Raw genomic sequence first — 22,578 nt, 5'->3', positions numbered from 1 at the left:
GAAACGTACAAGAAAATGAGACCCCCAAATTAGCATTCGTGAGCCATGCATCTCTACAGAAAATAACAGTTCCTAATCACAAATGCTACCTCATGTCCTGAAAAATCTGCACAGCACAATGCAAGACCTAATAAATCCTGTCTCTCAGTAGAGGCAATCAGCTCTTGCATAGCATTACACTGACATTTTTAAATTCTTTTAGTTTCTGGAGCTCCCTTACTCAGCACACCAGCTCAAGAGCCTCTGAACTGCATATCACTGTGCCTGATGCGAGTCAGCCTTTCTCAGATTCTTTCTTCTCTCATTCTTTTTTGCTGAATTCTTCACTCTCTAAGTTTCAACTGCCTGGCTGTGGAATAGGAACTAACAATTTCTGTTGAACTCAACCTGAACCCATGAGGCCTGTGTTGTGGGTTACCTTAGGTTGCCATTAGCTATCAAGCAAGCAGGGTACAGCACTCAAAATGATTCTCCAGAAGAAGAAAACTATCACAAAGGGTAAAGATAGGCTATCACGATCAATCAAGTTTCAGAAGCATAAGAAGCTCTTTGCTTAACAGCCAAGCAGCTGTAATTAGCTGCGAGTACCCTGCTAGCCTAGCCAGTCAGAAGGTGATGCATACTTGGATAATTTATTTTGCATTGGAAGTGTGTAGGGAGTATGCACACAACTGTGGCTCAGCTGAAGAGTTTTAACTATTTAAAATGACAATATAACTGTTGGCAATCAAATCTGCATCCAAAGAATCCTATTTCTGTCACAGCTGGTTAGAGATACCAATCCAATCTTGCAGGGCAGGGCCCAACACTGAGAGTCACACGCATTTTCTTACAGCATTCTTTATTGAGAGGATGCAGAAAGTATCTAAATATTGCATATGTAAATACCACATCTACTATGGTGAAGTCTCACTACTCCAGTCACTGTTGCTGTTGTTTATGGAACAACACTTCCAATACCTGAGCACTGCCATTGTTAACACTGCTGGAATGATGAACTGCACTGACGAGGAGTATCAGAATCACCCAAATATGCTGTCAGAATATGGTCCTGTACCAATGTACAGTGGTACAATGAGTGAGGAAAGGCTTAGTGAATCCTAGAATCCTTAAAAATGATCAGAATGCTTTGCAGACATACCACACCTGGAGCAGATGCATCTCCAGACCTCCTACACCCAGCCGCATGGTCTGGGAGAGAATGTGCACAGAATTCTGCCTCACTCATTGATCCTTAGGGAGGAAAAAGTAATCTCAGGTAGGTGTATGTTTGCAGGTTTCTCTGCTGTGACTGCAAACAGCAAACACTGTACTGCATAAAAAGGAACTGTCTGGCTGAGAAATGAGAAAGCATATGGGTTTTCCACGTACAGGTGAATTGTACTTTCAGAATGAGCAAGAGACAAAACCAACAGGAGTTACTTCATAAAGGCATGGACAATAAAATTCGTCAGGTACCTTTTATGGACAAATGCAATTTATGCACTTGGATCAGCTACAACTGTTTCCAGTATTTGTATTTCCATGTGGATTAGCATCTGGCTCTCTTTTCACGTTTTAAACAATCCTGAACTGTGTAATTGCCATGGGACAGCTCTAACTCATACTCTGGTTATTTACAAGGATTTGCACTGCCATTTATTTAGTTATTCATTAAAAACAGATAACTCCCATCAGAGCTGCTGCATCAGATGATACTCACGCTACTTCTGAAATATATTATACTTAAGGAAACACACATGTTGAAAGTATTTATCTGACCTAAGATACAAAAATGGCAGTAAGTAAATTGAATGTAAAACTTTTTAATGATTGGAAAAACAGTATGAAAGCCTTCAAAGGAAAAAGTTCCCTATTGCTTTACTTTAACTAAAAAGGAGGACTGAAGGATAATTTATACTGAAAAGGGAAAAATGTGTTTTAGCTGGCACTCCAATAATTCACTGACAGTCTTCTGAAAATAAGCTGAAAAATTATCCTGCTACAATATGATAAAACAATGGCCAGACTGAAATGTCCAGTTAAGGTGAATAAAACTAAAATCCTGCACCCAAGTATATGCAGTCCTTTACAAGACATTCATTGGGCACTGGAAAACTAAAAAAGAAATCAGAATTCTTGAAGGATTCCATTCAAAGGTCAGTCTGTTCAGACAAATTTTACTTCTAGCCTTATTAAGGTACAATCATTTCTTATCTCTGATTAAGTCGAAGAACTAAGCCTCTTAAAACTTTTATAACAAAATGAGCCATTCACTAAATAAGCAAACAAATCCAACCTAGGTTTCACTATAACAGCACTCCCCGTGTGGAGTTAGGAGATGGACACAATGTCATAGAATCCTGGAATCATTCAAGTTGAAAAAGATGTCTTCAGGAACCCCTTCCAACTCAGGACTTTCTATGATTCTATGATGCCAGCCTCTACTAGCGGAAAATATGCTCCACTTCCCAAACCACTTCACTGATCATTTGTTAGAAGAGTTGTGATAAAGGTGCAACATTTTCTATCTCTTGATTTGACAAGAAGGACATTATAGGAGTCTATCAGAAGCCTTGCCCTTGTTGTACCCTCATCCATAGAGGCAGCTGTTTCATCTCAGAGGTCAATCAGGTTCAAACCCATGCTCGCTTGAAGACACCACGTTTGAAAACACTTTCTTGTCCTTCATTTGCCTGGAAGCAGTTGTCTCGAAGACTTATTATATGATCTTCCCAAGAAGTGAGGTAAAGCTAACCACCTCTTAGTTCCCCAGGCCTTCCCCTCTGAAGATGAATGTAAGATTTACCTTCTCCATGTAATTACTAAATAACTAAATTAACTGCCATATAACCATGTTACGATATCTTAGCTTGAACCTGAAGGACACACTACCGTAACAGTTGAGCTCACCCTTATAAAATGCAGAACTTCACTCATCAAAATACAAGGTGACATTCTTCTTTGATATATAGATATATAATTTTTTAAAGGATTGCTAGACAAATTAATCTTAAATATTTTGTGTGCAAGGTAAACTTTAAAACAAGATTTCATAAATTAATTCAATCATTTCCTCATTTATATGACTAAACAACACATTACGCTGTATAAGAAATACTATTTATATTAACCTTTCTATACCTATCTTACAGCAAAAACATCAATATATCATACTGTTTTTTTCAGGAGTTAATAGATTTGTTATTCATCAGCATGTATCAAAACGTATCTACTCACCTTTCAGCATTATTATACCTCAGTTTTCTTTACAGCTTTGAAATGAAAGTATGGAGGAGTGCACTCCTCCAATAACCAATCACTAATTTTCCTATCCCAACAGCAGGAGGGAAAAAGACAAATAAAACATATCTGCACAGGAGTTGGGTTTTTTTGTTTGTTTCTTGCTGTACTTCAGTTTGTAATGCACTGTTGGCAGAGAGGTACACCATCCAACTTTTATCTGCAAATCTATGAGGTGTCAGGTGTAGAAACACTCCAATACAGATTCTTACATGCATTATAAAGCTTTCAAGTTTCTTGAAAATTAACACAGCCCTTAAAAAATACATCAAAGCTCTTAAACTAACATGGAGTACTACATCTGCATCTCTACAGTAAAACTGCTAGTTTTAAAGTGCTTTCTTATACTGCCATAGTACATTAAATTAAGTATACATCATGGTGCATCTCTTTTAGATTGTGAGGCATTTAGCCACAGACAGACAAGTTAACAGATCAAATAATAATTAGGTAAAGTAATAATCAGAACTTTCAACTAAGCTTTAATTTGGATGAAAGCTAGATTCAAATGCGTGAATCAGAATTACACTTTAAAATATTAGACGCAATTTGCATGTTAGTTAAAATTAAATGATACAAACGAGATCTCAGTAGTATAGGAAACATGGGAAAGACTTGGTTTGTTCTTTTTCATTTTGGGCATTCATTCTAGCCTCTCTCTAACTGGCAGTGGCAGAGATCAGAAATTCTGAAATCTAGTCAGGAAGAACAATGTTCTTTCAGTTTCACAGCCACAGATTGGTTGGTCTCCTGTCCAACTTCCTGCTCTCAGTAGGGTCAAGGCCATTCAGACCACACTGTTCAGGGCATTGTCCAGTCAGGCCTTGGAAACTTCAAAAAGATAGTGACTGCACAGTCTACTGGACGTATCTACCTCAGTATTTGACTGTCCTCAAGAAGAGGACAGGTCCAGGAACAGCAAGAACTGTCTTTGCCACTCAGGCAAACTGCTCTTGCACCAATATAACATTACCAAAAAAAGAAACAAACTGTGGTAGTGATGTGTATTGAGTCCAGTCTAGAAACAGCCCTAGTATTGGCTCTCAAAAGGCAGATGGTATTTGTAGGTACTGTGAACTGAGACACATGCAATATAGAAAAGTGCATCCTGGCTTACAAACTTTTCAAGATTGCACGCTTTAAGGTAGATGCAGTCAAAAAGCTCAAACATAATAATCTCTCTGGTCACAGAGATCACTCACTCTGGTGCTGCATTTATTTCGAGCTCTTTTGTAATTGCCTTTTAGAAGAGAGAGATTCTTTGTAGCTGAAGGGAACCTCATGAAATTCAACAGAGACAAGTGCAGGGTACTGCACATGGGAAAGAAGCAGTTCTTGAAAAAAACTACAGGATAGGCACTGACTGGCTGAAGGGAAGGCCCTGAGGTGTCCTGCTTAAAACTGAGTTAAATGTGAGCCAGCTACATGCCCTGGCAGCAAAGAAAGCAAACAGTATACTGACTGTACTAACAGGACAGCACAGAAGTGATCGTCTCCTTGAGCAGTAGGTTGGAATATGTGACCTCTCTAGGTTCTTTCCAACCAGTATTATTCAATGATTCTATGACTAAGTTGGGTGTGCAAGTAAAAAAAAAATCTTATTAGCCTCTTCTAAATAAAACTTTCTTTATAGTCAAAGAGAAATCCAAATTTCCTCTGACTGATTTCAAAAGAAATTGAATGTATGTAGCTAGCATCAAGCTTGGCAGGGGAGGAGAGGATGACAAGGACATTGTTGATCCTTTGTAGTGCATGTTGTCAATTTAAACCATCATCTTTAACACATTCACTCTCGGAGGAAATATGTTGTTTTAAAAAAGGAAACATCCTGATTGGGTGTTTTTACTGTTGCTCCACCAGAAGTCTTGTATTCTTTTGCAGCAATAGGAAGATACAAGCTTTCAAAACTGAATCAAACAGCGTAAAGTACATTAAGTTATATGTCTGTGTTGAGGAAAGAACTCCCTCCCACCTCATGATGTTCTCCCTTTCAGCATTAGGAAATTAAAGCAGACACATCTCATCCTCATGTCCAAAATAAGCATTCTTGATTGGCACAGTGATTCTTGTTGGAAATAACAGCTTTGTGTAGAGTAGTATTTGTGTATCAAGACAGCGTGAGGATCTGCAGTGTCATGGAAGACTAAAAGTAGAAAGCTGTTTAGCTTTGTAATACTTAACACAAAACATGAGTATTGCAAGTACTTGAGGGGTACAAACAAAAGAAGGCAAAATAAGTAATTTATTTATGTGAACTTGGGAAACATGCAAAAAGGAGAGGTAAAAAGTGAATACTTGCAGTAAGCATGAAAAACCTTTAAGACAGCAATGTGTATCTGCCCATACTTCTGCTTGGTAATTTCCCCATTCCCTGTAACTGAATTGTTCTTTAAAAATATAATCTATTTTTCTTTCTTTTTGAGCTAAGGACTGATCAGAGAGAGACCAACATGTTAGAAGGCGAATGATCCAAGCCATCTTTTTTTAAGTGTAACCTCTTGCTGTATGAGTCACGTCACACCCAAGCCACAGGGTAGCATACATAATGTGAACAGATATACAAATGTGACAATCCCATCTGGTAATAACAGTTAAATCAGTTAGTACTGACAATAAGAAAATACTGCAAAGTAATGAATCTACTTTGAAATCAAGGAGAGTATCTTCTTACATGTTGCTGGCTTCAGTAGGAAAGAAGTGAAATCATCTTTCACTTGCATTCCAGCTTGCATCTTTATAACTCTGCACAGAATAGGAAAGTGATAAAGAATTCTTCATCAACAAGATTTGTACTACAGCCATATGGCCAGATGGGTAACATCTTAATCCCTGATAAATATGAAACTTAAGTATTTAGTAGGAAAACTGAATTTAACTCCATTTCTTTTGCAAACGAAAAATCTGTTTCAGAAGTTTTTCTATATTATGCATCATAAATAGTAACAGTAAAATGTACGTAAATAGAAAACATGCCAAAAGCACTTCATTTGACCCTGTTCAACTAAAAACATCCTTACTTCCTGTGCTCAATTTAATCCACTACAATCTATGTGATTCTATATACTGAGAAGGTTCGGATGAAAGGATTTAACGTAGCTTCTCAACAGATATTTCCAGGGATTACGGCTCTTCGCTCATTGAGTGCCACTAACTGCATTTTTTCTGATTTCCTCAGTTAAAAATTTGAATTATGAAATTTCTAAAATGTTGCATTTTTTTCAAGTCCCAGAATCTCTTCTTTAACAGAAGCAATCTAAAATCCGCTTGAGTTTCCCCAAAACCAGCATCACTGCCTCCTGATACTTCACCATGATTGAGAAAGCAGCTAAGCATTCTAGAATGACTAAAAGGGCGGCCTGCTAACTAAATGAAATACGATAAACAAGATTGTAGACCAACTGTGTAGAAAGTCGTAATTGAAACATACAACAAAGTAGGAGACAAGACGTTTGGTACAGTAGCAATCACCAGCACTCAGCATGGAGAATGCACACCTGCAGTTTTGTACATATTTATTTTTTATCTCCAAAAATACAGTCAGGGAATTCCACATGGTGGGAGAACAGGAAAGGACTAGAATCTTTAGGACCTGTGGGAAACCAGCCTTTCACTCTGAATTTGTACTTTCTGAAACAACTCTTCTGATATGTATTGAGAAAAAGAACAAAGATCTTGATGCTGACCAGACAGTAGATTTCCCGACTAAAGAAAACCTACCTCTATCTTGAAATCCAATAAAAATAAGGTAAATCTTCAGTCTGTGAAATAAATTTCCAGATAATAAAATTTGACAGAGCAATCAGCACCGATTTTTATGGTTTTTTTTCTTCCTTTCTCCAAAGTTGTGCATCGTGTAGGTTTTTTCATCTCATCTCAAGATATATCACTTCTCTTCTGCACTGACAAAACTGATACCAAATCCAGTTATTCTGCTGGACAGAATAATTTTTTTTCCCTTTTTTAATACATAGACTACTGTCTTATTTTACATGTATTAGAAAACTAACCAATAAACTCAGAATGTAAGAACAAAGTCTTAAAAAATGTAAATAATTCAAATGATGATGATATGGGCCTTATATCACTTACACCATAGATCATTCTGATGCAGCTTAAGAACTCCACACAATCTCTTATTCGGGTTATGTTTAAAATTACTTGCAATAAGCTCAGAGTGTTTCCAGAGACTTCTGCTAATCACAGAGATCTGTATGAAACATTGGTCAGCCTCAGAGTGCAGTGTGCGACACTGCTGCTTACCTATCACACCAGTCATTTTTTGTTCACTCTGTTTTGTGATATTTTTACCAGATCCAGTTTGTAATTGACTGTTACTCCTTTTGTTGTGGAAATGAAATGCATGGATCGGCCCTGACCAAAACAAGATATTCAGAACAAGTAACATTTTAGCTAATAGTTCCAGCTAACAATGCCACGTGTAAGTTTCTTCACTTAAATGCCCATAACACCAGCACTGTGTGTCACCTGCAGAAACATTTAGACTCATGACCTTTCCTGCAGTGTACAACACAACTAGATATTCCACAGTCCCAACAGTTCTTATGCTGCAGCTCGAGCTATAACACGTTCCAGTCCTTTGATGAGTTACCTCTTTGAAAAACCACACCAGGAAAACAGTTTCACAGTCCACTGAGAGACTAATCATTGCCATGCTGAGCCTCTCCCTCAAGTCCCGCTGCAGAAATGAGGTCCACAGCAGCACTACCGCCTATCAGCCTCGTCTGGCAGAGCAGAGACGGGATTTCTGCTTTAGCTGAGATGAAATGGCTCTGTTTTCAAGTTAGAACTAGGATTTCTCTTAAGGAATGCTCATAAAGATTTTTGTGGCATGCTCTAGGCTTACCTCCTGGACAATGCCTCACGGCCATTTTACACCGTCTGGACTCCGCGATGGTTGGGCATGGTATCGTATCTTTCGCTGGCTTCTTCACTATTTGCCTTGTTCTCGTTTCCAGGCCCCACTTAAATCCACATGTTTTATTATTTCTGCTGCATGTTCCCCATTCACTCCACTGACCAACTTCACAGCCTTCTGATAAAGCAAAAGAAAACCTATTAGATATTCTTCTGGTTCTCTCCTTCTCTTTTTAAGATTTTTTAATTAGCAAGGACCACTTAAATTAGAACGTACTATTTAAAAGATTTACTATTTACTGGCAAAAAATAGAAACAAAATATCTCACAGAATCTGAAAGAATCTTTTCAGTCTACACCACCCCAAGCATAAAAGAGTTACACTATTAATCAGCCTGTATGAACATCATGTCAGTCGCAAAGTCCTCCTAAAATCCTGAAATTGATTTAATTTTCCTCTTTTTGATAAATCCTACTCATTTGTAACCTGGATGTGCACATCTCAGGAGTTCACGTTTCTAGGTCCTCTTCATCATGAAACAAAAGGACTTTTCCTGAAATGAGGAGTCTGTTCTGATAGCTCCCACACCTCTAGTAAAACACCAAGCTATGAGGCTAACAAAGTTGCCAGAAACAGCTCAGAGTTGCAAAGTAAATCTATACTAAAAAAAACACATTTTCAGTTTTACATTCGAAAAAACTAAAGTCTGAACAAAAAAACTCAGTGCTACAGAGTTTATAGAGCTTGCAAAGAATTATCTACCCTGTTCTGAATCAAGAGAGTCAAAATATAGAAGACCAACTTGAGTTTCTACTGCTCACTCTCCTCTTTCTCATCTTTCTCATTTGTCCTGCATGCAGATGTGACCACCTATACACATTGCTTACAGGACTTGAACGTTGTTGTTGTTGTTGTTTTTTAATTTCCCCCTCCACCAGCAGAAAAGTGTTGGTTATAGAATGAATGCCCAGTACAATACGTGTGATACAATCAGCAATCCATATGGGCTGCTATATCCAACTCCTTTGCTTCCCTGTTACTTGCAAAATAGAACAGGGGAGAGCTGTAGAGAAACTAAAAGTGACTCTGATGCCTGTCATGGTTTTATGGCTACTGCTGAGCTTCAAGAACAGGGCATATGATCCAACTTGGCCTGTCCCTGGGTTCTGGACACTGTGAAACAAAAAAAGGAGCAGGTAGCTTATGGAGGTGAAAACTCAAGGGGCACTCAAGTTCTCATCAAAAAGAGGCCTTCCTGACATCTTACAAATTCTGAGTTACAGATGTACATATGTGATGATGTACAGCACAGACCTTTCAGATGCTCAACAGCATTCCCAACAGTATATATATATATATATATATATATATATATATATATATATATATATATATATATATATATATATATATATATATATATATTACTGTGGAGAAAGATATCCAGACACAATCTTTTAGTGAATATTTCTTGATAGGAATCATAGCATCATTAAGGTTGGAAAGCCCACTAAGATCACTTAGTCCAACCACTGGCCCATCACCACCATAGACCACGTCACTCTGTGCCACATCTACCCTTTTCTTAAGCATCTCCAGGGTCAGTGACTCCCCCACCTCCCTGGGCACCCTTCCCCAATACTTCACCACTCCTTCCGAGAATAAATTTTTCCTAAACCCAACCCAAACCTGCCATGGTGCTACTGAAAGCCATTACCTCTTGTCCTTTCACTGCTACCTGGGAGGAGAGGCCAACTCCCACTCCACTACAACCTCCTTTCAGGCACTCACTGTAGAGGAATTACTAAGTATTAGCTTAAAAGCAGTGTCATCAGCAATCAAACCTGGCCACCTGGCAAAAAAAAAAAAAAAAAAAAAAAAAGTGGCTTCAGCAGCGCTACTGGGCTGGAAGACTCACCCACACATTCCATGAGTTCTTCCAAGGCAGCAAATCCAGGTGGGCAACCTCTGAAACAGCGGCCTCTGTGGGAGTAGAAGCCAGCTTTGCATTTGGTGCAAAAGTCTCTGCTGAAGCAGGAGTCGCAGTTTTCTATTCTGCATCCTGAATCGAAAGGATCATAAGGAACAAAAATGCTGCTAAGTTAGGGGAACCTTCAAATTGAAAGGATTTATAAAGGAATAGAATAGCAAAATCTTAAGAACTGTGTTGAGAAATACTGCCATCTTGAAATCTATCCACTATTTAGGAGAAACCAGTTAACTGTATTGCTTGTTCCATACATCCTTTTAATTCTATTGTATAATAAACAATGTTGATAAAGCTTCCAACTAAATGACTTCTGAGCTGATTTGATCTTTTTGGAGGAAAAATGTACATTATTTTCTGTTTAATTAATATTAAGGAACATAAGGCAAACAGGTTATTTTGGGAATTAGATCTGCACTACACGTACTGCAATTGACTTATTATTTATCGTCACAAGCAGGATACAAATTTTTCCCTATTTCTACTATAAATAATACATGAAAACATTTATTTAGCTTTGTTTGATTTCCGTATCTAGCACGTCTGCATTTCCTACCAGGCAAAAACAAATAATTAAATAGAACTATTCTGGATGTAACTTCTCTGTTATCATTGAAATCCATGCATAAAAGATAACCGTTATTAAATGATTGAAAGACAAAGCAATAAAAATAATGAGGGGAAAAACAAACAAACAAACACAAACTATTGACTTTAAAAATATACAATTTCACAATAATTCACAATAGTTTCACAATAATTCTGGACAATTATCCTCCTCAGTAGATTACGGACTCGGAAGCAGACCATTCAGAAATTTCTTATTTCATTCTAAAACTGGCAAACTGGTAACGAACTAGATAGCAACAACAATATGCACCCCTGTAAAACAGAAATACTTCCATGGAAGTCTATGGAAGTCTCTCATACATGCACAGAAAAAATGCCTGGAAAAACTTTCAAAAGTAAAAGTCATTATATTTGAAACAATAATGAACACGTTAGAGCTTATCATTTTTTATCCACTCTTTAAGCAAATGTGCTTAATTCATGTAAATTACATTAATTGTATCCTGTCTTCAGCTGAAGTTACAGCAATAAGCATTTGTTACTCGTTTCATGTAATGATGTACTAAATGTTTTGGTCATTCATGTCATTCATTTATTTTTCATTCTTCTCTAAAGCAATAAATAAATAAATGAATAAATAACCATAGGTACTTCTGAAATAGCCATTGGTATTCCACCCCCTGCACTGCAAATTTAGCCAATCTTTATGAAACAGATTTTAATATTTATTCATAAGCTTCAGGCTGTAATAGTAATAATAATAAACACTTAAACTGAGTGGTGAGAATTGCTCTGTATAGAAACTTTCCAGATCAGCTTTCTTGTGACACTGGACAAGAAATTAGGCAGACAGCATAGAATGGATTAAAAATAATAAGAAGAAGCAGAAAATGTTGGCACATCTTTGGTGTAGAAAGGAGTCAGAAATCAAAATTTGAAGTCCTCCACTGCCAAAGATACACATTTCATTGTGTAGAGACAATCGCACAATCCAATTCCTAGCAAATCCAGTATACAGCATTTCTGAAAGGGATTCCTAGAACTCCTGTGCATAACAGCAGCAAAATTTGCCTTCTTACCCACAGTCTTCCTTTAGGAAATTCCCAAGATTTACCACTTCTTTCTCCCAAAGTTTGCACCAGGCTCCAAAGAACAGAATATCAATTTTCATGCAACAAACACTTCAAAAATCACTTCCCTAGGTGAATTGTCTGCAAGGTTGTGTTACAATAGAGCCTTTGCCATGACAATTATATTTTGAATACATAGTAGGGGCTCTTGGGCTATGGTTAAGGTTTCAAATATGAAATACCTATTATTTAATCCATATAGGATGCAGTTTGGGGAAAAATACTAAAAAAAATCTGAACATTTTTGAAATTGAAGCATTAATTCACCAGAGTGATAACCATTCCTGGAATGTGAGATCATTAGGTGCTACTTGTGACATTTCAAACCATTAAAGATGCTCAAGCAGCTCTAAGCCTTGCAGGACAATTGCAATCAACTAAAGAGGTAAAGAAAGTATTCCAAAAGTTAGAAACGTTAACTTTCTACAAGTCTATTTTCAATCACAAACTATCAGAGAAGTGGTGGTACAGCAGTAGAGGCTGAACCTTACCAACAACATCGCAGTACATGTTGTTGCCATGAGATAGATGGCTGCAGAGGGGAAGTCTGACAGAATGATGTTTGATATGGAAGTGCCTATGAAGCCAAGGTGTGGAATTGAAAAAACTGCACTCACTGACAAGCATCAGTGATTGCTGAAGCAAGTGTGTGGAGATCAAACAATGGATGTGAGCACAGTGAGGTGGCAGGTGGTGTGTTTCAGCAGTAACAGTGACATGAAAGAAAAGCCACATTCCAAATGGCCACGGATAGCTGTCACACCACAAAATGAAGAGATTCTTGATCAGCTCGTCCACACAAATCAATGGATAATGACCAGGGAGCTGAATATTGGCTTCAGTGCACTGGAAATGATGGTGGCAGTGTTGGAACGTCGCAAATTTTTTGCCAGGTGTCTGTGCATGTGTGCAAATGCACACAATGTTTGTCAGGATCTATTGAACCAAAACAAAGCTGAAGGTAACTGTTTTCTGGATCCAATCATTACCAGTGGTGAGACATGATGTCACCAGAGTCAAATCAGCAGTCCACAGTGTGACAGCGTATGAGTTAACCACTGAAGAAAAAGCAGATGAAGTGATGTGTGGTGCTTTTTGGGATAGGAAATGGATGATCCTTCTGGATTTCCCTGGAACTTGGACAAACCACCAACTCTGACCACCACATCACGACACTGACTAAGCTAAAGGCTCAAACTTCCAGCATCAGGCCAGAGGAGAACACAACCTTTCTCTTGCAAAGATGATAACACCAGGCCTTGTGCCAGCTTGAAGCCCATAGAGCATATTGCAAATCTTGGCTGGATTATCTTATCTCACCCACTGTATAGTCCAGAGTTGGTGCCTTCTTACTCCCATCTGTTCAACTTCCTAGCAATGATGCTGCTGTAGTAGCTGTGAAAAAAAGTGGACCATCTCCACACAGGCAGATTTTTATGAGTGCGGCATGCAGGCTTTTGTTCACTGCTGGCAAAAAAAAACAAAGCTAGTGGTGGTGACTATGTTAAAAATGGTGTTTTGTAGCTGAGAATTTGCTCTATTAAATTGTGCTCTTTGTACCTCTTGTAACTCTCATGGAAATAAATAGGAGGCACTACTTTCAAAGCAGGCCTTGTAATTAAGAAAAGTAGCATTTAAAAAGTGGTTTTCTCTTTTACACAAAACAACAGAATAAAAATCTGAAAATATTGTTCACAGTTACTGAGCTGAACTGCTTCCTTCTGATCGCCATACCTTTCAATCATTTGAACTTTTTCATCTTAGCATCTTATTTCTAAGTGTGGTGATGAAAAGTAGAATCCTCCTCAATTTTCTAAAGCCTTTTAAATTTACTAGCTAATTTTAATTGACTGGAACGTGAGACTTTTTTTGTTTTTAAATCATGAGAAGACTCTTGACAAAACCAGTTGTGTGGATTCATTTTACCACCTGTAGATCTAATTGCATAATTAAGATTTTACATAGAAGCAATTCTGTAAAGGAAGGAAACAGATATTCACAACCCCCAGTATGCTTCCGAAATGCATTGATTTTTGCTCAAAAAATAAACGGAAAATTATGGTCACTATAGGCTTCCAGATAGACAGGGGTAAGTGCTGAGAAATTCTGGAGCAAAAGTAGCAAGAAGGAGCCTAGAAATGGATGCTTTGGAGAAATAGAAGGCGGATGTCAAGGAGAGAATTAACTGATTAATTCAGTAATGCAGAAGAACCCTAAGGAGCAATCACATACCTTTGGCAGGCCAACCACTCTTGCAGGGCAACAAGAATCTAGGACACTTAGTCTTCAGAACCTGAGTGAAGAAAAGTGCTCCATTGCTGCTGTTCCCATCCAGCTAGCAACAAGAAGTCTGCACGTTAGAATCCTTACCTCTTCTTTCCCTTGTACTCAATTCTCAGTGGGTCTGCTTCCTACCAGACCCAAATACCTTCTATTTCTGCTTAACATCACGTCTCCCTATATCCCACTGGAACTAACTACCAGCTACTACATAGCCAGGATCTCCCAGACTCACTGTTGCACTCTCACTGTATCTCATCTAGCATAGTTTTTTCTTTCTAATGTTCTTATCTTGGTACTCAAAGGGAAGCTACATTATTGTTTCTGTCCTACCGATTCAAAAGGTATAAGATACCCATGAAACCACATGAAAACCAGACATCTTCCTCTGCTACAATCTTCATATGTCCATACTTCAAAATGCACTTAGAGGGGTCCAGAGAAATCTGTGCTATATCTGATTAGCACACTCCACTTCTAAACAGATGGCATTTTTTAAAGTGTTACACCATATTCCCACAAGAGCTGTATGTAAATGCTACAAGATTCTGACTTCACTGAAATCCATGGCAAAGGTCCTAATTGCTGCATCAAGAGCAATTTTAAACTAGTAACTTTTTCTTATGCCATCAGATAGACCACAGCCCACTGTAATCACCCTAATGGACAAAAACAATATTAAAACCCCCTGAAGAGATACAATCTGTCATGACAAATACGCATTTGCAGAATGACAAGTGAGAAATGAAGCAGTCAGAAAAGCTGACTTTCTACAAGTCTATTTTCGATCACAAAGTGTCACAGGAGAGGTTGTAAATACACAGCTCCATGACTTCACCTCTCAGGGGAAAGGGTGGAAAAGAAGTCACTACTTTGGTGAAGCTGAGATGGGCTGAAATTAAGTTGAAGTGCACTGCTGAAGTGTCTTCAGCGGTTGGATGAAACAAAGCTAAACAAAGATGTATCCCTTCGATAGAGCTCTGAAAGCTTGATTTGTGATACAAAATATATACTGACTCTGATAGAAAGTCTATTGGTACTGTGCAATCTGTTAATTTAGCCTGAGAGAAGAGTAAGAACTTAAGTGACATTTCAGTGCAGCACAAAGATAGATTATGATACGTCACAGTGCTTCCATGCTTGAGAACAGCTACAGAACATACTCAAGGAAGAAGCATCACCATCACTCCCTGCATGAACTAGTACCATGCTCCCACCTCAACCAATGGTCAGGAGACCCACAGAACCGGAGCATCAATATCTTTTCGTCCTCTGGAGGAAGAGAATATCTCCCTCAAAAGGGTCACTGTCAGAAAAGACTCTTAAAACAGAAATTTAAAACAACTTAGACTTTGCTTACTGAAACAGAGTAGCAAAAAAATTAGTTGTGGGCAAAATTTAGAAATCAAACTATTCTTCTACTTAATTTTCAGTAAGCAAAGCACCCCATGGTACTTTAGAAATAATTTTCTTCCAAACCATTTCTATTATATTATTATTTTATGTAATAGTCATGAAGCTTGTATCAGTCAATATTAGAGAAACCAATCTGTTATAGAAAAAGGGTATTTAGCTAATCAGCAATGAAATATTTGATTTAGGCTTTATGTCATTTATATTGATGTGAATACTGATATTGTATATCATTACAAAAATATATCTAATTAAGGTAGATAAAGTTTTCAGTATTTATAGGGCACTACATAAATGGTAAATTAAAGAACTCTGGAGGGAAGAGGCCTGGATTACAAGCCAAGTCCAATGAACTACAGTCATAAAAAGGTTTCCCTGGCCTGTGTTGACTTCCTGACAGTCATGGTAAGACAATTCTACTAATTCTTCTGTTATAATAAGCATTAAACAATTGACAGATTCATATTTTAAAGAAAAAAATCAAAAGCCTGGGAATTCAAAATATAAATTAAACTTTGACCAGGTACATATGTTTGGTCTGATTAACAAAAAAAAGCACTCCTGTGAATACTCAAGTCTTTACTGCAGTTAATGAAAGTATGATGTTATTAAAACAAATACTGTCCTTCCACAGCACATCTGCAACTAGCAGTTAAGATGACAGAATAAGCTGAATTGTAAGGAAACATAATACCTTTGAAAATCAAATTGAAGCATAAAATGCTTCTACTTCTACTCTCACCTTTCTTCTGCAGCCCTGGTGCTCCAGTCTTTTCCCCAGGCTGCCATCCTGACTGCCTGCTAGCACTCCTTGGCACTCCATACCACCTCCTACACTGATTCCCATGCAGAATTTCCTGAGCTAGGAGACATTTCAAAAATACAGCTGGACTACACATTTCATAGAATCCTTAAATGGCTTAGAAAGATCATCTAGCTCCAACCCCCCGCCGTGGATTTCATAATTCACCTTGAAGACAGAAGATAAAGGCACGTGGGGGACAGACGGGGCTGTTAAGAGCAGAAGATATGGCCAGAGCTAAAGTAAGCTCTGATGTGAGCAGTAAAGGATGGAGAATTAGCTGAGTGACTGATGGATTAGGGGAGATTTAGGCTGAATATAGGGATAAGTTTTTTGCAATCAGAGCAGTGAAGCACTGGAACAGGTTGCCCAGAGACGTGATGTATGCCTGCCCCTGGACACAGTCAAGACCTGAGCAAACCATCTAGCTGTAGAAATCTCTGTTCATTGCAGGGGAGATGGACTAGTTGACCTTTAAGGGTCCCTTCCAACTCAAACAATTCTACGTGATTCTATGAAAAAACAGAGACCAAAGCATCAATTGGCTTTAAGGAAATAAAGGAGTAAAATCACAAGCAAAAGAGCTTCAGACTACAAGCGTGCTAACAAACTCCTAAACAGAAGAGACTTCAGTAGCTGAAGGATTTAGTATTAAAACTAGAAATTCTTTTCAAGCTGCAGCTTTTGGCAGTGGATGAACACGAGTCTGGAGAACAACAAATGCAGCCACTTGCCAGTAATCATTACTGAAGTTTACCCCAGGTCTATCATTTCACAGAGATCAGTGCTTGCAATATAAAATGCTGCTTATAAAATACCATAATGAGCATTATTATTATTATTTTAATAAATTCACTTACTAAACACTTAATATAGTTCTATTATGTTCTAATCTCGATTTATTATTAGTTGAGATCGTTTAAACAATTGCCAAACCACAGTGGTTTCAATTAGTATTTTACAAATACACAACTGCTATATTAAATCTAAATTGACTACAGCATTAAGAAATCTTTAATTCAAAGCACTATTAAGATTTTTCGTTGCCAGAATGGTGGAAAATACAAAACAAGGTCAAAAATTATAAAAAAATAAAAAAAAATAAAAAAAATTAGGAACACGACCAAATACTTACCAAGAAGCATTTGAACAAGGAAAAAGTAGTGCAAATAAATAGAAAAAAAAAAAGTCTGATGCCTGTACCATAATTGTAAATAAATAAGTAATTAAATAAACAGCCTCCGAACTTTGTATGTTCTGCTATATTACCTAAGCAATAATTAAACCATTAGATATCAATGATATCTTGCTATTTTGTAAGAAAGCTTAAAAAAAAAAAATCATTACCTCTCTTTACACAGTGAATTAACTTCATGTGTATCATAAATAACGGGTTAATAAGCTAGTTATTAAAAGCTTCTCTTTATCTTGTTTTCACTGAAGGCACATGGAACAGCTAATGACAATTTTAGAAATACCTGGTCCTCCCACGAGGAAAGAAGGTGAACATAAACAGATGGAGTTGCCAACTCAAGCTGAAGGGAACTGTGATTTCTAAACTGTTACCAGGTCCTCCGCCAAAAAACTTACCACAGACACTGACCAGGTTGGAAGGTTCAAGACAGGCTTGAGAGATTAATTAAACCAAAGTTGAAACAACCACTGTGGTGACAGAGTTCATTCTATTCTTTTATTCAAATTTATTGTTTTGTTTTTCTCAGAAGATTTATTTTTCCTCCTCGCTTCAAAGTAATTAATTATGAAAATTTCTTGGAAAATTAATGAAGTATAGCACTCTTCTTGGGCACTCTTGTGGAGGAAAGACCCAACACTTTTCAATTTCATGTTCAAGTGTTTCGACTTCAATGTTCCAGATGAAAATAAGCAGGAAGCACTACACTGATTTCTAGGGAAAACCAATTTAGAAAGTACATGATTCACTGTTACTAGAAAAACAGTCTAGAACCATTCAGCAAATTCAAGAGACACATAGTGCTTACATGTAGAAAAGAAAATCAGCCTTGAAATTCAAAATTTCCATAATTTTGGAGCTGTTGCACTTGGCTGTAGTATTTATTGTGTTACGTTTGGCACTAACTATGTTTGGCTTTTAAAATCATGTCAACATTTTCCATAAAAATATGTTCTATAGCTTCTTGAACAAAAATGGGCAAGTGTTCCAGTAATAAAACGTTAAACAGCGTTTGTGCCTGTAAAGGCATTAATAGGGCAGAAATCATTTCAACCCAAGTAATTCAAGCCCTATAACTCACAGACAGATTTTAGTGGAGCCAGAATTTTTATTATTTTTAGCTGAGATAATACTATCTGAGCAATAGTCTGTAACAAGCTGTAACTAAAAGTATCTGACATCAAATAGGAAGAAACCTATTCTATTTTTCAGGAATGTTTATTTTATCTCAGCTTGAATCCACAAAATGTCCGTGTCCACAACGCAACGTGTGTACCATGCAAGATCACCAAACCAAGAGCAAAAACGCAGATATGATTTATAAATACACCAGTTGGCGATCACACCAAAATAAAAATACACAGCTCAAAAATCACTGGAGGGGAACCAGCACTGGTCTGGTAAATGCAACTGTATAATTATTCTCAGAGGGAGAGACTGTCAAAGGCATGAGGGTGAGTTAAATATCCAGCACTCAACACACGCCAATATAGATTGGACACAGCCTCACATTTGTGCTTTTCAAAACCAATCCTGTAATTCAGGAAAAAAGGCCACTTTCTGTAAGCGGTAAAAATGTAGAATAAGTGGTATTGAATTCACAGTTCACCTTTTGCAAGCTTTGGGGTTTTTTGGGATGGTTTGTTTGCTTGAAAGAAAGCAAAGAACAACTATCAGCATAGACAACGTTTCCTATCTCAAAAACACAATACAGGCTAATACAAATACATTCATCTATTTCCCAAAACTGTAACAATATTTAAAAACATTTCATGTTGCCCAGCTTTTACAGCCCGCTCCCAAAAGGCTGAAAGCGGACAAGTTGCTGAATTCACAACTGTGCAATGAAAATTAAGGCCAAGCTCCTAAATTGTTTTACAGAAGGGATGTATAAATGCTATTCTGCTCTCATTGAATTCTTCATCAAAACCCGGCCACCTGGTACAGATTAGGCAGCACTCAACAGCACTACCTATCACAAAGCAAAGAATACCATATCCACTGCATCCGCACAGGGATCGGGGAGAAACAGGCGAGATGTCATTACAAGGGCTGGAATGTGGCCAGAGCACTGCAGTTAATGCTCTTATTCCAGCCAAAAGTGCCACAGAATGACCTCATAGGCCTGTCAAGATTATGTGCGATCTGAAGGACAGCACCCACTTCCTCACAACACAGTGCATCCCTGTGACATGCTGCAGGACCCACAGGAGAGTGCCCTACATTTAACGAACGTCTGATTAGTTCAGGAAGCAAAGGAAAGCTGTTTCTCACTTCAGGTTCTTCAGTTTGGTGACCTAATTCTGGTCAGACTATGACACATGAAAAAGCTATGAATTAGGGGTGGTAGCAATGATTAATAATCCATATGGGTAATCGTCCACATATGAGCATATGGAAAAATCGATACAAATAGGCACAAGTGCCAGATAGCAGTGAAACAACGTGCAGATATACCAGAGCACTCATAGGCTTTAACAGCTGTACTGCTAGGCACAAACACGCAAACAAGGAACCTTGTTGCACATTAGCAGGTTGTAAATTTCCAAATAAAATGCAGGACTAACAGTGAAAGGTTGTTTGTTTGTTCTTAATAGTACATCTGTTTTATTAAAACAGCAACACTTACATATTAAAACATGTATGTTGTGAGATGTCTGGTCACCTGAAAATTGTGTCGGAGCAAAAAGCTTGATAAGAAGCCCACCCATATCCCAGTGCGTATACTGGGCTTGTATCTACACAAAGCATTATTAAATATATGCTTAATCTTTTCTTATTTTCATATAAAGGGAATTAATTCTTTTAAACCAAAAATTGCTGCTTAAATCATAACTCTTTCCTAACCTTTGTTTTAATTAAAATTAAAGAAGCAATAACAACAGCTAGGCTAACACAACTATTTAATTTGCTAAACATAACAAATCTTGGTGTGACTTTGGACATTAGCAAATAAGTTTTTATGAAGATCATGACTTCTATAAAAATATTGTGTTCCACAACATATCACCTTAAAAACAGAGTGTGAATTATGGCTTCTCAATAAAAACTGCATTGAGCTTTCAAAAACATCAACAGAACAAATAAAAAACCCATGGAACTTACTTGAACATCTGTTCATATCTGGTGTTCGGAGTCCATAATATCCTGATGGGCAGGAATGCAGGCATTCACCATACTGTCTCATTCCTTCTCTTCGTAGGAAGAAGAATAACTTATGCTGGCATCTGATGCATCCATTATCCTTTGAACAAGACAAACAGCCTTTGCAAATTGGATTTGATCCATAGCTAGCTACAAAATAAGAAGAAGAAAAATTACACTTTAAGATCATTTGGAAATTATTTTGGCTGGAGGTCCTCTTTGCTGTAAAATGTTCTCTACTGCATGATTACAAATAGTTTTGAAAAGGAGGTTCTGCAAGCGTGCTCATTGTCAAGCAACTGCACTGGGAAGTGGATAAAAAGAAATATAATCTGAATTTTTAACTAGCATTTACAGCAATTTAATGAACTTGTTACATTTTAAATAATGGTATAAACAAGCAGAGACCAAGATACACAAAATTCACAAGCAAAACATAAACAAAACTTGTATGCTCAATTCTAATTTCAAGCTGAGCATTTAAGTACAAAACAGCAACAAAATATAATAATATTGGCACCATAATCTATGCATCCGGAATCCACAAGTCAGATGCAATTTCTGACTTGTGAACACAGCAGCATTAAGTGTAGCAAACTACAGAATGGGTACAACACCTGCTATGTGCACATCTCTCAGGTAGCGCCTTCCTGCAGTCACCTCTAGGTCTTTGTAATAAAAATAAAGACCATTATCTCAAAAAAGGAAGAGAATCTATAAGTTTATTTTCTATGAGGTTCTACCCAAAATGAGTTGAATACAACATGCACAAGCATCTCAGAAGAAAGGCATTTGCATCTAATCACTATTTTAGGTCACTAGCTGTTATGCTTTCAACTAAATGTACTCTCTTTTTTGTGACTTGAGTGATAGTGCAACAAACCCTGGCTGCATCCTTCCATGCCCTTATGAGCCTTTACTGTTCTGCCTTCCTCCAGTCAGGGAACAGTCCCTGCCCTACACACAGTCAGCTCTTTCTTAGGCGCTGAGTCAGCACAGCAGGTTAGCAGAGGTCTGAAGGCTCAAGTTGTTCCTGAAACCAGAATAACGTAATAATAGTTCTTTCTTAGAAATTGAATTGGTTACAGGACTTCACAGAAGTCTGCCTGTTTACATCTATTTTACTACAAACGAAAGAGAAACATTATACATGAAAAGGGAAAAGTCTTTGAGATGTCAAGAGCATTTGAATAGGGGTCATTCTGACAGCAGCTGGTCCAAAGAGCAAAGACTATGTTTAATTGCTGTGTTTTAAAGTATTCCAGTGTATCTATGCCCTAACATAGTACTCCAATAATTTTATCTTATGCGGATGTATAAGATCTGTTGTTTAAAGGCTGACTTCACCAGCCGAGCTGGGAAAAGAAGAAAGGAAAAAGCCCACCACCCTCTGGAACCAGTAGCTGATAAGCTTTACTCTCACCTTCACACATCTGCACAACACATTCTCGTTCTGTGGCTGCTCCATCCCCCCCAACACGCTTCTCCCAGCTCAGTATGGCAGTGTTCAGCTCCTATCCTGTGCAGAACACTCTGGGTGTGTGGCGGGCGGGATGAGGAGCCAAGAGAGTGGTGGGAAGCTGCTCAGCCTGTGGGACACGTTGTGAAGGCTGGAGCTCTCTGAGACCAGGTTCATGTACTAAGATTCTCTTGATGGGAATGGTATCCTTTCTGGTATACATACTACTGAATTCTCACACCCATGCACCCATGGCAAAGGCACATACTACAAGATCAACTGCCTTAAATCCCTGAACCTGTGCATACATCCTGTTGCATCCACTCTCTCCGAGACAACTTCATCTTGCAAATACCCTCATTCTTTGAAGATGTACATGAAGGAAACAGGCAATGAGCTAGGCCTGAGTGCATCCCTTCCCTCTCTGTCACAGGGACTGCCTT

General features: G+C 37.9%; 1 protein-coding gene across 2 annotated transcripts in view; it reads right to left on the bottom strand.

The window, feature by feature from the left end:
* The window catches only part of RSPO2 (R-spondin 2), a gene marked incomplete at both ends in the record, with an annotated part of 95,084 nt that overhangs the window by 24,785 nt on the left and 47,721 nt on the right, over positions 1-22,578 (bottom strand). Inside the window, 3 exons of one of the 2 annotated variants that reach the window (XM_079533335.1) lie at positions 8,147-8,335; positions 10,077-10,220; positions 20,638-20,826. In XM_079533335.1, coding sequence (XP_079389461.1) covers positions 8,147-8,335; positions 10,077-10,220; positions 20,638-20,826 — 522 coding nt within the window. The remainder of the gene's footprint in view (positions 1-8,146; positions 8,336-10,076; positions 10,221-20,637; positions 20,827-22,578) is intronic. The other variant, XM_079533336.1, reaches the window with a different exon arrangement.

Source organism: Tetrao urogallus (genome assembly GCF_951394365.1).
Source record: "Tetrao urogallus genome assembly, chromosome: 3".
In the NCBI taxonomy this organism is placed as follows: Eukaryota; Metazoa; Chordata; class Aves; order Galliformes; family Phasianidae; genus Tetrao; species Tetrao urogallus.
The sequence above is the reverse complement of the archived record's forward strand: the minus strand, read 5'-3'. Positions and strand labels throughout refer to the sequence as shown.